This window comes from Eutrigla gurnardus, assembly GCF_963514095.1.
Source record: "Eutrigla gurnardus genome assembly, chromosome: 11".
Classification (NCBI taxonomy): Eukaryota; Metazoa; Chordata; class Actinopteri; order Perciformes; family Triglidae; genus Eutrigla; species Eutrigla gurnardus.
Genome location: NC_139925.1, coordinates 2,187,575 through 2,203,803, shown reverse-complemented (window position 1 = coordinate 2,203,803; position 16,229 = coordinate 2,187,575). Strand labels below are relative to the sequence as shown.

Sequence of the window (16,229 nt, the reverse complement as noted above, 5' to 3'; positions counted from 1 at the left end):
TGTGTGTGTGAGTGTGAGTGTGTGTGTGTGTGTGTGTGTGTGTGAGTGTGTGTGTGTGTGCGTGCGTGCGAGTGTGTGTCTGTGTGAGTGTGTGTCTGTGTGAGTGTGTGTGTGTGTGTGAGTGTGTGTGTGTGTGTGTGTGTGTGTGTGTGTGCGTGCGTGCGAGTGTGTGTCTGTGTGAGTGTGTGTCTGTGTGAGTGTGTGTGTGAGTGTGAGTGTGAGTGTGTGTGTGTGTGTGTGTGTGTGTGTGTTCATGCAGGGTGGGCGTCCCTGTGTATTTGCGTGTTAAAGCCGTGGAAGTGAGTCGGCCCGTTTCCCCGTGACGGTGTATATTTGAGTGTGCGGCCGGTCGAGTGTGTTCAGCTCGTTAAAGCAGCTCGTTAAAGGTCGAAGGTCGGGAGCAGCTGCGTCGGCTGGCGGGGATCACCTGACCAGACGGACCTCTCACAGCCGGGAAGCAGAATAACTGTACTGTTAATTACCGGACCGTTCAGTCAGTCAGGCCAGCAGCTCTCACACACACACACACACACACATCTATACACACACACACACACAGACACACTCACACACAGCTATACACACACACATCCTATAAAGAAGCTTTATTTGAACGCTCTAATAACAGGTTGGGGCCTTGAAAGAAATAATAATCATTGAAATATGCAGCAGGAATGTCAACACGTGTTCTCTGCTGGATGTGTGTTTTTCATCGGTCATTCGGCATGTGCATGCATATCCGTGTGTGTGTGTGTGTGTGTGTGTATAGGTGTGTATAGATGTGTGTGTGTGGGGAGGATCTGACCGGTGATGTAAAAATACCTTCGGGGCAGCTTGCCAGCATCACTGCAGAGAGGACACCAAAGCTGCACTGATGGACGGCCCGGAGCAACTTCCCCGTGTGTGTGTGTGTGTGTGTGCGTGTGTGTGTGTGTGTGTGTCTGTGTGTGTGTGTATTAACATCTCCTCTTCCTCTCAGGTCCTCAGCACCCTGTGTGTGTTGAGCTCCAGCGGTGAGCTGCCGTGGGGGGTCGGGGGTCAGACTCTGTCCCAGGAAGACGTCCTGCTGCACCTCCTCACGCTGGCTCAGAGTTCAGCTCACAGGTCAGAGGTCACAGCATAATACATACAAACACAGTGAGGTACAGTGAGGGCCTTTTTCTGGCTCCGTCTAGTGATGGGACCATATCGGGTCAAAGCAACCTCATCGGGGTCATCACTGTCACGGTGGAAATAATTAAAATGATATGAACCGACTCTTTAGTTTGACATTTTAGTGCAAACCAAAAACAAAAGCTAGGTACTATATACTATAAAAACATGCACACACTGCCTTCAAGCCTCAGAGTCTGCTCATGGTGGACTCACTATCAAGTACAAGGCAGAAGGTACAAGTACAAGGTACGAGTACAAGGCAGAAGGTAGGACAGGTCGGGGCCAGGGAACTCGCTCAGAATCCCTAAATGAAGTAAAGAGACCCCTCACACCTGGAGTCCAGCAGCCCCCCAGACCAGCAGAGACCCCTCACACCTGGAGTCCAGCAGCCCCCCAGACCAGCAGAGACCCCTTGTGCTTAGAGACCTGGATGAAAGCTGATATTTGTGCTCTCGTTGTTCCAACATGAGATTATTCACACCTGTCGGGCTGGACCATTATTGTTGTGGGTTGATGGAGCCTCCTCTTACCACACACTGAGTGTGTGTGTGTGTGTGTGTGTGTGAGTGTGAGTGTGTGTGTGTCTGCTGTACTTTTCTCACCCTGACGACAGAACACAGGCCTGAATGAGGATTGGATTACAAAGACTCTCGGCCCCGTAAAGTCTTTTCCTGGCCACGATCTCTGGACCCGGATCCACTTTCCTTTGGAGCGCCCCAGGGTTATGATTAGAGCCGGGGGGGGGGGGGGGCATAATGTGGTGGTGAGGACCAACACACTTCTGTTGAGGGTTGTTCACATTATTTGTATTATTATTCACATTTTTCATGCACTAGTGTGTAAAACTAAAGGGTCGGTTCACCTAAAGAATGCAGCTGATCTGCAACGCGACGCATTCTGGAAGAAACGGATGTTTGTATGGAACTGTTTCAGTGAAAAATCCCTGGATAAATCAAATTGAAAAAATGTATTTTTAAATCTGACTTTATTCTTCACCATGATAGCGAACTAGCAGCTTCTTCAAGTCACCTGATAATTCCGATTATTATCCCGATAACGGAAATCCACCACGAAGAGATTAAATCCGATATCACTAATAAAACCCTAAAGTACAAATCATGAATTTGTCACGTATGTCTCCACAATGTGTGTGTTTCAGTGTGGAGCTCCACTGTGCCGCCCTGACCCTGGTCTCACATCTGGTGGTCCGGCTGGTGGACTCGGACCCTCAGGTAGACCGCTTCAGTACTCACGATGTCTCAGCTGCTGTAGAAGCCTGTTGGCTGCCGGGTTTCATTCATGAATGTACCTGAAGATGTTCCTTTGTGCTTTAAAGAGAACCTCCATTCACATCGGTTCTTCACTAAAGTGATGATGTCACCGAGTAGCTCGTTAGCATAACATTGGCCCAGCCACTAGTTTGTCCCGCCAAGACTCGATCGCTTCGTCGACCTTCACCGCTGTTTCTCGGTCTCAGGGTGTGGCTGCAGTGGCGTGTCTGGCCCAGTGGGCGGAGCTGTTGTGCTCGTGTTGCAGCGATGAGCAGCCGCTGGAGGTGAAGCTAACGGCGGCTAACGTGCTGGTCAGCTGCACGGCGGCGGTGCTGACGAGCCCCCGCCTCCCGCTCGGTGAGTCCCACCATGCATCTCTGCTGTATTTATGTCTAGATGACCTTATTTGGAGTGTTGACGGAGCAGCTACAATGTTAGCGTAGCCTAGCACCATCAACCAGACTCCATTCAGAAAACCAGCGTTTTAACAGGAGTTATCTTGTGGTCTTGCAGACAGACCTAACAAAGCATGATTCAGCACTTTTTACTGATCACCATCATTTTGTGTGTGTGTGTGTGTGTGTGTGTGTGTGTGTGTGTGTGTGTGTGTGTGTGTGTGTGTGTGTGTGTGTGTGTGTGTGTGTGTGTGTGTGTGTGTCTCAGGTCTGTCTATGACACTTTCTCTGTGGAGGAGTTTGTTCACGCTGCTGCAGGATGAAGACCCGGACGTCCGAGATTCAGCCTCTGACTTCATCTCTAATGTACCAGCAGCTCTGCTCACGACAGGTACACACACACACACACACACACACACACACACACACACACACACACACATCCCTCCCGTCCCTCGTATAAACACACTTTTTAAAAAAATAAAAAACCACAAAAACATGTGGATGTTAAAACGGGTCGATGACATCATTTCATGGCGAGCGTTTCTGGAATGAAGGGCACTGATGCGTGTGTGTGTGTGTGTGTGTGTGTGTGTGTGTGTGTGTGTGTGTGTGAGTGTGAGTGTGTGTGTGTGTGTGTGTGAGGACAGCTGCCGGCTCTGAAGTGTCCCCTCACAAAAAAAACACCACAGTGCAACTTCCCATCCTCAACAACACTCACTTCCTGTATGTTCCCAGCTTCCCTCTGGGCGCCACCCTGATTGTGTCTGTGTGTGTGTGTCTGTGTGTGTGTGTGTCTGTGTGTGTGTGTGTGTGTGTGTGTGTGTGTGTGTGTGTGTGTGTGTGTGTGTGTGTGTCTGTGTGTGTGTGTGTGTGTGTGTGTGTGTGTGTGTGTGTGTGTGTGTGTGTGTGATGGTATCTGCTAGGTAACACGACACAGCGAAGGAGGAGGCGGAGCTCTCCGTTGTTCTTAGTTTTATTTACTGTCCGTATGCAGCTTGTAAGGTTCCTGGAAGTGTGTGTGTGTGTGTGTGTGTGTGTGTGTGTGTGTGTGTGTACATAAGGCCAGACAGGGTCAGATAAGCTGTCAGCTAACAGATCAGATAGGAGCTCAGCAGCATGACTAAGATGGAGAAGGTTTTCTCTCAACAGGACGAGAACACAATAGGCGTGATTGCAGAGTGAGTGTGTGTGTGTGTGTGTGTGTGTGTGTGTGTGTGTGTGTGTGTGTGTGTGTGTGTGTGTGTGTGTGTGTGTGTGTGTGTGTGTGTGTGTGTGTGTGGGGGGGGGGGGGGGGGGGGTCCACATTCATATTTCATTTGGAGATAACAGTTTGTGTGTTTGGGGAGTTTATTTCTGACTTCACTCTCCAGCCGAAGCCCCAAACTCTATTATATATATATATATATTAGTATTGTAGTATTGTATTTGTATGTTTAATATAGATCCATCCTTGAGTCCTGCTGGTATGTGAGTGTCGTACCCAGCAGGAATGCGGTGTACGACACAGAGGGAGTCAGCGAGGCGTTAAATTGGTGCGTTAGAGGCGACTTGGCCCAACGCTGGAATTCCTGGTGGAAATGAAAAACGGCAGAAAAACCCGAAACGAAATCACATCCCGACGACTGTAAAACAAAAACAACAGCAAAACCTTCAATTGGGACAAAACAATATGTCATCTTCCTTCTTTGAGAGCTCCCAGTTAAGTGATGTTTCTAAAGTTAGACAGCCCGGCCAGCCGGGAGGGGACGTTGTTTTTGGATTTTAATGAGGTCATCGTCATGACATCGCCGCCGCTCAGGTCTACCATTCAATAGTATGAACTATCATTATATCGTCCTTTCTCTCCTGGAGTGGACATGATGTCATCATAGAAATCAGGCAGAATTCACTTTGAGATTAATATGAGAATCAGGATTAAAAAAATACATGAAGTGAAATTCAGGTGAAGACGGTCCGCCTCCAGGCTGCTGCCGAGGTGCCCTTGAGCAAGGCACCAGACGGCCTTAGAGTCGCTGCCCTCTGCTCCCGATACTCAGGGCTGTGTGTGTGTGTGTGTGTGTGTGTGTGTGTGTGTGTGTGTGTGTGTGTGTGTGTGTGAGTGTGTGTTTACGACCTGTGTGAGGTGTGAGCTGCTCCAGAAGGGGGCGTGGCCTCCTTTGATATGAAGACGTGAGAACGGCGACGCCTTCTGCAAAAACACAAGCGTGTAAATGAGCCGCTCCTAAAGACAGTTCCATGTTTCATCTCACCTGATATTGAGGGCGTTGGCGTTGGGAGAACCAGCGTTGAACTACAGTGGAGCTTTTGTCCGGGACAGGAAGATCAAATCTAATTCACCCCCCGAATACCTCCCAGCTAATTGGGTCTGAAACCGGACTCCAGTACCCCTCACTGGACCTCACCGAGACCACGTTATATTTAGAGTCCAGAGGGATTCGGATCCGACCGCCGAGTGGAAGGACCGCCGCCGTTCACACTCCCAAACCTTCGTCCATCCATCAAAAAGCAATTAGATCTTCAACAGGGGGTCCAGGACCCCTAAAGGGTCCACAGAGTTACTGCAGGGGGTCCCAAAATGATTCGATCCCAAACTATTTTTCTTCCAAAAATGTCCAAAAACCACCAGATTATATAAAAATTATTTAAAAAAAGGATCAAAATTGCTCTCCCCGTTCACACTGTGGTGGTCTCTCCTGGTCTCTCCTCTGAGATGACTGTCATGCTCCTCAGAGGAGGAACCAGTCTGACCTCTGACCCCTGTTCTGTCTCTGGACCTTTTACACCAACGTTTGTGGAAAAAAGGAGGGATAGAAGTTATTATTAAATATATAAAAAATAAATGGAGGCTTCACTGATCGTGTTCCCGTTCTACAGAAACATCGGTTTGTTACAGTCGGACGTGGGTTTTGTTCGGAACGTCGGATAACTGCGACCTCCGAGTCGTGAGGAGCTAACCCTAGAAGTCGGGATATCTCCGTTTCACCGTTCCCTTCTTCCACTTGTCAAACAAACACCATCTGCTTTATGCTACGTTGTTTCTATGGTAACGCTCACTGCGTCTGGTCCTATTATGTTCATGGTAATGTTTCCTGTTGTTGTTGTTGCTGTTGCTGTTGCTGCTGTTGCTGCTGCTGCTGTTGTTGCTGTTGCTGCTGTTGCTGTTGCTGCTGTTGCTGTTGCTGCTGTTGTTGCTGTTGCTGTTGCTGTTGCTGCTGCTGCTGTTGTTGCTGTTGCTGTTGCTGCTGCACATTCTCCGTTTCTCACCAGAGTCTCCGGAGGAAGTCTCGGCCATAAACGTGTGTTTTTATTTCACACCTCGCTCTCTATCTCACACCTTCACTTCCTGGTGTCCCGGCTCCGCTGCAGCGTCTGGTGTGTGTGTGTGTGTGTGTGTGTGTGTGTGTGTGTGTGTGTGTGTGAGTGTGAGTGTGTGTGTGCAGATCTACATAGAAACACTTACTGAAAAACAAAGAAGACAAAGATCTCAGTCCTGCAGCTCAGTGCAACTGTTTTTACTGTTTCCACAAGTTAGACACACACACACACACACACAGACACACACACACACACAGACACACACACACACACACACACACAGACACACACACACACACACACACACACACACACACACAGCCTCACCCATCTTACTCACATCCATTAAACTGGCACGGATATTGTTATGTGCAGGGACAAGATTGTCTAACATGTACTCACACACACTCACACATACATTTATACACTCACACACACACACACACTTACTTACTCACACACACACGCACACACACGGTGAGGGCGTGAAAGACAATCCCCTTGAGAAACAGCTCATGGAGGGAAACGGCATTAAGCGACGTGTGAAACCTTCGTGGATAAATTGAATGCAGCTAAAATTTCCTATTATGTTCCTTAATGTTCTTTTAGGCTGGGGGGGGGGGGGGGGGGGGCGTGAAGGCTTGACATCAGAGGCCAGGGCGTCAGAGAGAGAGAGACACAGAGAGAGAGAGAAGAAAGGAATTTGTCAGTCAAGCTGCTAAACTCTTAAATCTCCTCTAATTTAGGGAGATTTAAGAGTCTCCCTCACAAAAACGTTTTCAGTGCGTAAACGCAAAAGTCTTGAGCGTTTCGCCCTTCCGTCCAGACGAATCCAGCGTTTTCACGGCGTTATCGCACTTTTTTGAAACCAGCTCTCAGGGTGGAAAAGAAAAAAAACGCCCCCCCCTCCGTTTCGTGATCGTTTTCGTGCAGACGGCGAAAACGCTGACGTCATCGCCCCGCCCCTCAACCCTCGAGCCTGACTTCTTCCCCCGCGACGTCTCCTAACAACAACAACAACGGTGGCCTCCGTGCTCGTAGCAGATATTCTGCTCGTCTGTACGTTGGCGTATCAGGGCCACTGTATGAAAAACAACGGAGCCGAGAGAGGGGGCGATATTCCGGGGAAAAAGCTACTTTATTACGATGCTAACAAACAACCGCTAGCTAACTTCCCATGAATGTAGGCATTTATTTGTCTCGTCAAGGTCCTTAGGGTGACGGCTGTTGATGCTTATTGTTGGTTTTATTTATACGGGCCAAATTGTCATCTTATGGGTGTTTATTGATCGGGTGGTCGGGCGGAGATTAGCCGTAACTCTCACGTGTTGCCATAGCAACGGCAAACATCCGGTCAAGCTCCGTCTCTTCTTCTGCATTTTTGAAGCAGAAACAGCGCCACATATAGGCCTGGAATATGTACTACAGCGCGCTGAGTCGTTTTCAGTGGATTCGTCTGGACGCAGATTTTCTTGAAACGACGCCAAGGCAAAACAGAGAAAAATTAGTTTTAGTACGTGTGGACGGCACATCAGTCCAATCAGGGGACCCGTGTGTGAGTAAGTAAGTGTGTGTGTGTGAGTAAGTAAGTGTGTGTGTGTGTGTGTGTGTGTGTGTGTGTGTGTGTGTGTGTGTGTGTGTGTGTGTGAGTGTAAGTAAGTGTGTGTGTGTGTGAGTAAGTAAGTGTGTGTGCGTGTGTGTATGTATGTATGTGTGTGTGAGTAAGTAAGTGTGTGTGTGTGTGTGTGTGTGTGTGTGTGTGTGTGTGTGTGAGTAAGTAAGTGTGTGTGCGTGTGTGTGTGTATGTATGTGTGTGTGAGTAAGTAAGTGTGTGTGTGTGTGTGTGTGTATGTGTGTGTGTGTGTGTGTGTGTGAGTAAGTAAGTGTGTGTGTGTGTGTGTGTGAGTAAGTAAGTGTGTGTGCATGTGTGTGTGTATGTATGTGTGTGTGAGTAAGTAAGTGTGTGTGTGTGTGTGTATGTGTGTGTGTGTGTGTGTGTGTGCGTGTGTATGTGTGTGTGAGTGTGTGTGTGTGATGGGGGTCTGCCCCCCCCATGGTGGTAGTGTTTTGGCTAGTGTCTGAAAGCCTTTTGAAGTCTCTGCTGTTATCTGGGTGTCATCTGTGTGAGGATGGTCAAAGTGGGAGAACACACACACTCACACACACTCACACACACACACACTCACACACACACACATTCACACACACACACACACACACTCACACACACACACATTAACACACACACACACACACACACAGCTCTGTGTCGGATCGTTGCCGCGTGGACAACTGGAGTCGTTAAGTGAAGTCGTGCGTTCACGCGTCCCCTCTGCCGGTCGCCCCGGCAACGCCCCGCCTCTCCACGCACGCATCACGTTCACGTGTCCGTTCATTAACACGTCAACAGGAAGCGTCGTGGTCGCTTTGTATGACTTCCAGTCTTGTTTCCCAGAATGCCGCTCTGTTTGGATCGTACCATCATCCAGGCGGGTCGGGTGAAGAGGGGAAACGGTCAAACCCCAAATATGTATTTCATATTTCATAATCCGTTTTTTAATCCGCCAGGCAACAGAAACACTCGGGATGATTTCTTTCTGTTGGAGGTTTGAGTCAGACTTGACGTGGATTTAATGATTCTGGATTCTTGTTTCCCCGTGTGAAGGCGTGTCCTCCTCCGTCCTCAGGTGCGTCCTCAGGTGCGTCCGTTTGTCCCCCCGTGGCGCTGGACTCGGGCGTGACGCTACTGTGCGGCCTGCTGGAGCCGTGGGGCCGAGTCCCGGCGGGGGTCCTCGCCCTGACAGAGTGGCTGCTGGGAGACGAGGGAGCCGCCGCCCACGAAGCTCCCGGTCTGGTGAGGAAACCTCATCACCACGGCAACACTTAACCTTCTCTCGCTCTGATTGGTTGATGGATGCAGTGATATTATTATTACTAGCTGATGGAAGCACAAACTTGATATCACTTCATACTTTGTCTGAAACAATCTTTAATAAGATAAATCATGTGGTCTACCTGCATCAATGAAGGATCAATAAGTGAAATCATTCATGTAACTCTCGTTTCCCCGGTAACCAGGATGAAGAGGACTTCCTGTTCGAGAAGGGGGACTTGAACCTGTGGGCCGAGCCGGTCCAGTGGGTGAAGCTGCTTCATGGACACCTGGGTTCCCTGGTCCCGACCTTCAGACGGGTCTCGGGTCCGGACCAGGTCCACCAAATCCTCACGCTGTCGGGTCGGGCCCGGGCCGAGGCCCTCGGGTCCCAGCGGGACCTGGACTCTCTGCCGGTCCTGCCCCAGTTCTCCGTCACCGCGGAGCACGCCCGGCTGGTGCTGCGACACCGGAGGGCCACGCTGGCCCTGGACCTGCTGGAGAGGCTCCGGTAGACCAGCACCCGGGTTCTTCAGGGTCCCCTCACAGAGATGGACTGGAAACAGAAACTGGACCGCCGACACCCACCAGGATTTTAGTTTTATACTCTGAACCCCGTCCAGGGTCCCAGTCCAGCGTCCCCGTCCTTCACATGTGGCCTTCTGGTTCAGAGGATCCACCTGATGGATCCTTCAGGGTCCGATATATCCCAGGATTCATAGCGACGGCTGGACTTTAATCACCGTGGCGTCTACGAGGATCTATCCTGATCCTCCATCAGGGTCTCAGGTAAGAAGAGTCACGTTAGCTAGCCACCTAGCTGGTTGCTAGGCGACGTGGTCTTCAAAGGACCCGGCCAACGTAGACCACGTAGACCACCAAGTCCCACTTTGTCTTAAACAGGTGTTTTAATTGTTTTATCTTTGATTAAACGTGTCTGAACATTCCTGCATTTCTGATGTCTCACATTTCAACTGTGTGTGTGTGTGTGTGTGTGTGTGTGTGTGTGTGTGTGTGTGTGTGTGTGTGTGTGTGTGTGTGTGTGTGTGTGTGACAGAGTGTGTGTGTGTGTGTGAGTGTGTGTGTGTGTGTGCAACACAACACTCGCTGCTCTGTTCTCAGATCAGTAAGAATGTGTCACACGACCAAAGACCCCAACACTGTCCGTATTCTCTGCATCGCCGCGGCGACCAGCGTTTTAAGGTCGGATTAGAAAACTGCGATTTTTTTTTACGACTCCGATGTTTCTACGAGTTATTTTCCTGTGATGTTGAATTTACTGCAGGATTCTAACCATCGGACCGTTTTTATGCTTCCCTCCACTTCCCTGGTTATGTAATTAGGAGGACGCACAATGGACTACTGTCCTGTGTGTGTGCGTGTGCGTGCGTGTGTGCGTGTGTGCGTGCGTGTGTGCGTGCGTGTGTGTGCGTGTGTGTGTGTGTGTGTGTGTTACAGTAAAAAGAAAAACCTGAGGTAATGTTTTGGAGCGGAGCTCGACATCCCCCAATAAAAACACACAGAGCCGTGTGACGGGAGGCAGAGCGGGTTCTGTCTGCCTGTCTCTCCATCTGTCTGCCTGCCTGTCTGTCTGTCTGCCTGTCTCTCCATCTGTCTGCCTGCCTGCCTGTCTCTCCGCCTGTCTCTCCATCTGTCTGCCTGTCTGTCTGCCTGTCTCTCTGTTTGTCTGCCTGTCTGTCTCTCCATCTGCCTGCCTGTCTCTCCATCTGCCTGTCTGTCTGCCTGCCTGCCTGTCTGCCTGTCTGTCTGTCCCCCACATGCATCCAGAAGCCCAGTCCTGGTCTAATCTTAGTCCTGCTCCTAGTATTCCAGCTTCTTCTTTCATCACTTGGTGTTTTTCTGTTGCTATTTTCTCTTTTCTGTTTTTTTTTTTCAACTAAAACTGAAGAGAAAACTGAATCCTGTCAAAGTCACTGATTGTGTTCTCAAACATCAGCGTGGCGGTGACGCTGGTTCGAGTCCCGTCCTCGTCTTTCCTTTTTTAAACATGACTCATCACTTTCACATCTGGCTCTCCAGCATTCAAACACCCCGACAGTAAACACGTGACATTACAGTCAGAATGGTGGATTCTTCCTCCACCTCTGATCAGCAGGTGGCGCCCCCCCTCCCCACGCAGTTCCCCCTGCGGCCACGCGGGGGCAGTGTCGCGCTGCCGCAGCGCGTGGAAGCAGCACATTCCTGCCGCGGCTTGGCCTCGGGTTGGGAAAAACAAGTCGGGGAGGAACTCCAACAAAGACCGGCTCTGAAAGTAAATCCGCTTTGAGAGTGACTCAACATGTTCTTTAGGAGCGGGCTCTGATCTGGAGCTGGACTTGTGAGGGTCTTAGACCCGGAGACATGGAGGTCATGTGAGCTCAGGACTAGACCAGCAGACCCAGGACTAGACCAGCAGACCCAGGACTAGACCAGCAGACCGGAATAGGCCTCCGCTGCTGCGGGGGTGATTATGCAACAGGGCCGAGGCTAAAAATGATCCTGCACTCTGCCTGGACTCCTCATACTGTCTCACCGTCCACAGGGAGACAGACAGGGGAGAGAGAGACAGGGGGGAGACAGACAGGGGGGGGAGAGAGAGAGAGAGAGAGAGAGAGAGAGAGAGAGAGAGAGAGAGAGAGAGGAGAGAGAGAGGAGAGAGAGAGAGAGAGAGAGAGAGAGAGAGAGAGAGAGAGAGAGAGAGAGAGAGAGAGTTAGTTTCCTTCCATTACAAATACATGTGTCAGCCTCCCGGGGGGGCGGGGGGGGGGGGGGGGGGCTCGAACCTCGGGGACTTTGCTGGGGAAGTTTTACAGTAGAGCCATCTTTTGAGCAAGGCACCAACACGCGCGTGCGTAATTCTCTGCGTTTCGAGAATCAACCCGATAAAAGCAACTTCACTATATTGGTTGTGTGATTATAAGGGGGGGGGGGGGGGGGGGGTTCAGGGCGTGGCGTTGAAGAATAGGCGGCCAACCGGTGAATGGAAGTTTTCTCGGGGGGAGGAGGGAGGAGGAAAAGTTTTGCGCCGACTTCGGTGGCCCCTCCCCGGCCACCGCGGCGCATTTATACGGCGGTCCGCGGCCGCAGCGCACAGTGCTGCAGTCTGGCTCCGCGAACCCGGGAGGACATAAAGCCGCCACATCTCCACACAGACCTGCCCCCCACCCCCACCGCTCCTTCTCCTCCACGGACTTAAATCACTCTGAAAAGAAACTTTTTACCTGTTTTTCCCGCCGCCTCAACCAAAAACCAGTCGTGGCACAAACTACCGATCCCGCACGTCGCGTCCACGGATCCGGATCCCGGTCGGTCCTCCATGAAAGAGGAAGTGCGCCAGCAAACTTGGGGAAACGAGATGTCTGCGACCGTCTTGTCTGCCTTCTACGACATGGAGCTGCTTTACAAGGTAACCGGCAACATGTGCTCTCTGCTCTGCAGGCGACGCGCTGCTGCAACTAAGTTGTCACCGCGTTAAAAGTTGAAATGCATGTCTAACTCTAACATCTCTCCTCCAGCAGGATAAAAGCATGAACATGAACGCGCTCCACATCAACAGCCTGCTGGACAAGAAGGCGGTGGGCGCGCCGGTCGCGTCCCCGGGCTCCGCGGGGCCCTTCGCGCCGGGATTTTTCCGCAGGAACTCGACCAGCAACCTGGAGGCGATGAACAACGGCAACAAGTACTCGATGGGCTCGTACGGCAGCCTGAAGGAGAGCAACACGCCGACCGGCAACAGCTGCGCGGCCACGGCGCTCATGAACAAGGAGAACAAGTTCCGCGACCGCGCGTACAGCGACGCGGGGGAGCGCGGCGCGCTGCAGCAGCAGCAGCAGCAGAAGCAGCCCGGCTCGCAGATCAACTCCACCCGCTACAAGACGGAGCTGTGCCGGCCCTTCGAGGAGAACGGCTCCTGCAAGTACGGGGAGAAGTGTCAGTTCGCGCACGGCTACCACGAGCTGCGCAGCCTGTCGCGCCACCCGAAGTACAAGACGGAGCCGTGCCGCACCTTCCACACCATCGGCTTCTGCCCCTACGGACCCCGCTGCCACTTCATCCACAACGCGGACGAGCGCCGGCCCGCTCCCGCCGCCAACGCCAACATGCAGGCGGCGGAGTCCCGGTCGGCGGCCCGGGAGCTGTGCGGGTACGCGGCGCGGGACGCGCTGCCGCCGCAGCTCGGCGGCTTCTCCACCCAGCGGGACCGACCAAAGCTCCACCACAGCCTCAGCTTCTCCGGGTTCTCCACCCACCACGGGCTGGAGTCCCCGCTGCTGGACAGCCCCATGTCCCGGACCCCGCCGCCGCCCGCCAGCACCACCGCCTCCTCCTCCTGCACCTCCACCTCCAGCTTCTACGAGGAGGTGCTCTCCCCCAACTCCATGTCGTGCATCAACAGCGCCTTCTCCTTCCCCGGGCAGGACTTAAAGGCGCTGCTGGCCCCGCTGGCCGTGCACGGCCCCGGCGGCTACGCCAACAACCACTCCACCGGCGCCTACTACGGGACCCTGCAGGGCGGCGTGTGCCCGCCCTCCCCCCCCACCTACAACATGAGCCACTTGCAGGCGCTGCGCCGCCTCAGCGAGTCGCCGGTGTTCGAGCCCCCTCCCAGCCCGCCGGACTCGCTCTCCGACCGGGACAGCTACGCCAGCGGGTCCCTCAGCTCCTCCGGGAGCCTCAGCGGCTCCGAGTCCCCGAGTCTGGACGCCGGGAGACGGTTGCCAATCTTCAGCAGGCTGTCGATTTCAGATGACTAGTGTTTTTGTGTTTCCTGTGTGTGTGTTCATGTGGATTTACGGGACTGGGTCCGGGTCTGGGTGCAGGGTTTAACCCCCCACCACCACCCTGCCGAAGTGCCTTTTTGAGTAAAAGACATTGAAGCCCTCCCGGCTCCGGGGTGCTGACCCCGCTCTGACCCCCCTGGATGGGGGGCAACAAGAAGAGAAGGGATCAATAAAGCTCCAGAACAGTCCAGACCTGCATTAGTCTAGATGGTTCCTCCCGTTTCTATGTAATATAGCTGTATTAAAACGTTTAGATAGCAAACAGAAGGCATTCCATCAGTGCCTTGCCCGAGGGCTCACGGCAGCCCCCCTCCCTTTTTGCTCTATCAGGCAGCCACACTTTCCTGGGATTAGATGTGTGGGTCACGTGACTTGACGAGAAGAAGAGACTAAGCGGTTTTCAGATTTCCTCCCATCCTGCCAAGAATATGCCTTGACTCAAAGTAACTCTTCTTTTATCAAAGTTTCTTCTTCTTTCTTTTTTTCTTCCTCTGAAAAGCTTCAACTTCCATTCCAGATCTGTCCTCTTCCAGCGCCACCCAGTGGTCCGTTTGGGTAGTCTCGTGTGTTGATTGGGTTAAAAAGAAAGAAAGCACTCTTGAGTTGGGTTGTTTTTGGGGAAATCACTGCTGATGGTTGAATATATATATATCTATTTTTGTAGCTGTTTTGAGTGATTTACATAGCTGTGCATAACTGGCTATGGACTATTTAACTTATTTATTATCTTGTGAAAAAAGTATAGGCTACATTTGGTAATTTGTGTCCCATACTGTATTTATCAAGTATGATGAAGCAATAGATCTATATTCTTTTATGTTTAAATTATGATCGCCATTATTAATCTGCATAAAGTGGAGTGTATGTTCTTTTCACAGTAATATATATATTTTGTTTTTCTCCTTTTTTTTTGTAACTTCACTTTGGTTATTTTTATTGTAAATGAGTAAAAAAAAATCTTAATTTAAGAGACCGTATGTGATATTTATTTCATTAATTTTGTTTCCTTGTTTACGTTTTATTAAAAGGTTTGCGTGATGCTGTTTGCTCCTGAGGTCGTGTGTCCGTGCTGCAGAAGGCTTTTTGTTTGGATCCCTTTAGATGTTTCTGTAGAATGTATAAACGATGTGTGTACCGACCGTCCAAACTTCTTTTTTATTTTGTTATCTAGATCAGACTTCAGTGACAAAGAACCCAAGTCAATAAATTAACCAAAAAGTATTTCTGTTTGCACGAGGTCACACTGTGATTCCAGCCGCGTGCTAAAGAATGTAGCATCCCTTTGAGCCCCAGTGTTGTTGTTAGTGCCTCTACGGGGTTCATCTTCACATGCCTTAAATTAACCAAATAAAGTATTTTTTCCTACATGGCATCTTTTATACGCAGGTTGAACTGAATGTAGTGTTGGATTCTGAAACTATTTTTACCATTCAGACAACAAAACAACCGTAACCTTTTTCTAAATTCCTCTAATTTCATTTTATTTACGATGTTGAGATCTAGTCTGAGTGTTGTTTGCTGGAGGAACACGTTGCTTTGTACATAGTAGGTACCGGGGAACGCACTATGTACTTTTGACTACTTTATCAGAAGTAAAGCTTTTTGAATGTAACAAAAAAAACGGACAAAAAGACAAGTTGTGATATTTTGGGGAGTCAGTTCACTACAAACTGAGTGTGAGACTGTTAACTTTGTACTGTACATTTTTGTAGTTCTCCCAATAAAAATCATTTTGGAAAAAGCCGAGCTGTGATTTGTTCTGTAGAAACGTCGACGACCGATCGGAAACTCCGTTTCTCTCGAACACACCGGGAGCTGCCCTGTGCTACGACTTGGCATGTTTCCAGAAAACCCACTGGCCCTGAATGCATCTCCTGTTAGACAAGAGGAAGAAGTGAGCCGTAGCTGGTCCAGGAACAGTCTGACACCACCACAGAATAATATTACATAATCTGTAGTGTTCCACTATAAGGGGGTCAAAGGGCGAACAGCCGGGGCCACATGAGGCCCCGCGGACGCAAAATGAGTCCAAAGCCACAGGAAGTCTGGCTGGATGTGTCAGATCCAAAATATAACAAAAGCATGACCGTGTGGTTTTATGCTTTTATTTTGAAGGTGGTCATGGTGGTTGCAAGAAGAGGGGGGGGGGGGGGGTTCCTGGTTCGGGTTCTCATAACATTTTTGGAAAAAATACCGGTATACTACAATTTTTTTCATGACTTTTATTGACAAATGATACTATGACGTTTTTCATGACTTTTTACAAAAAAGCTATACTATTCCTTTTTAAATGACTTTTTTCAACAAACGATACTTCAACGTCCTTCATGACATTTTTGGAAAAACCATACTACAATTTTTTTTAAAACAATACAACTTTTTTCATGATTTTTTGTGACTTTTGTCGAAAAACTTCTGAAGACTTTTTTGAACAAAC

The 16,229-nt window shown here is 50.3% G+C and overlaps 2 protein-coding genes across 3 annotated transcripts in view; both read left to right on the top strand.

The window, feature by feature from the left end:
* thada (THADA armadillo repeat containing) overlaps nucleotides 1–10,103 on the top strand; it is a 63,004-nt gene extending 52,901 nt beyond the window's left edge. The window contains exons 32-37 of the mRNA XM_084021497.1: nucleotides 980–1,104; nucleotides 2,315–2,387; nucleotides 2,633–2,783; nucleotides 3,090–3,212; nucleotides 8,827–8,993; nucleotides 9,218–10,103. Coding sequence (XP_083877623.1) covers nucleotides 980–1,104; nucleotides 2,315–2,387; nucleotides 2,633–2,783; nucleotides 3,090–3,212; nucleotides 8,827–8,993; nucleotides 9,218–9,526 — 948 coding nt within the window. The 3' untranslated portion in view covers nucleotides 9,527–10,103. The remainder of the gene's footprint in view (nucleotides 1–979; nucleotides 1,105–2,314; nucleotides 2,388–2,632; nucleotides 2,784–3,089; nucleotides 3,213–8,826; nucleotides 8,994–9,217) is intronic.
* A 1,989-nt stretch (nucleotides 10,104–12,092) lies between these two features.
* On the top strand, nucleotides 12,093–15,533 carry zfp36l2 (zinc finger protein 36, C3H type-like 2). Of its 2 annotated transcripts, none has more exons than XM_084021454.1 (2): nucleotides 12,093–12,417; nucleotides 12,530–15,533. In XM_084021454.1, exons 1-2 carry the CDS (start codon nucleotides 12,328–12,330, stop codon nucleotides 13,763–13,765), a joined length of 1,326 nt encoding a protein of 441 aa, XP_083877580.1. In that variant the 5' UTR covers nucleotides 12,093–12,327; the 3' UTR covers nucleotides 13,766–15,533. The 2 variants fall into 2 exon arrangements, with proteins under 2 accessions (XP_083877580.1, XP_083877579.1); XM_084021453.1 differs by having other exon boundaries at nucleotides 12,094–12,417; nucleotides 12,527–15,533.
* Nucleotides 15,534–16,229: the final 696 nt, after the last annotated feature.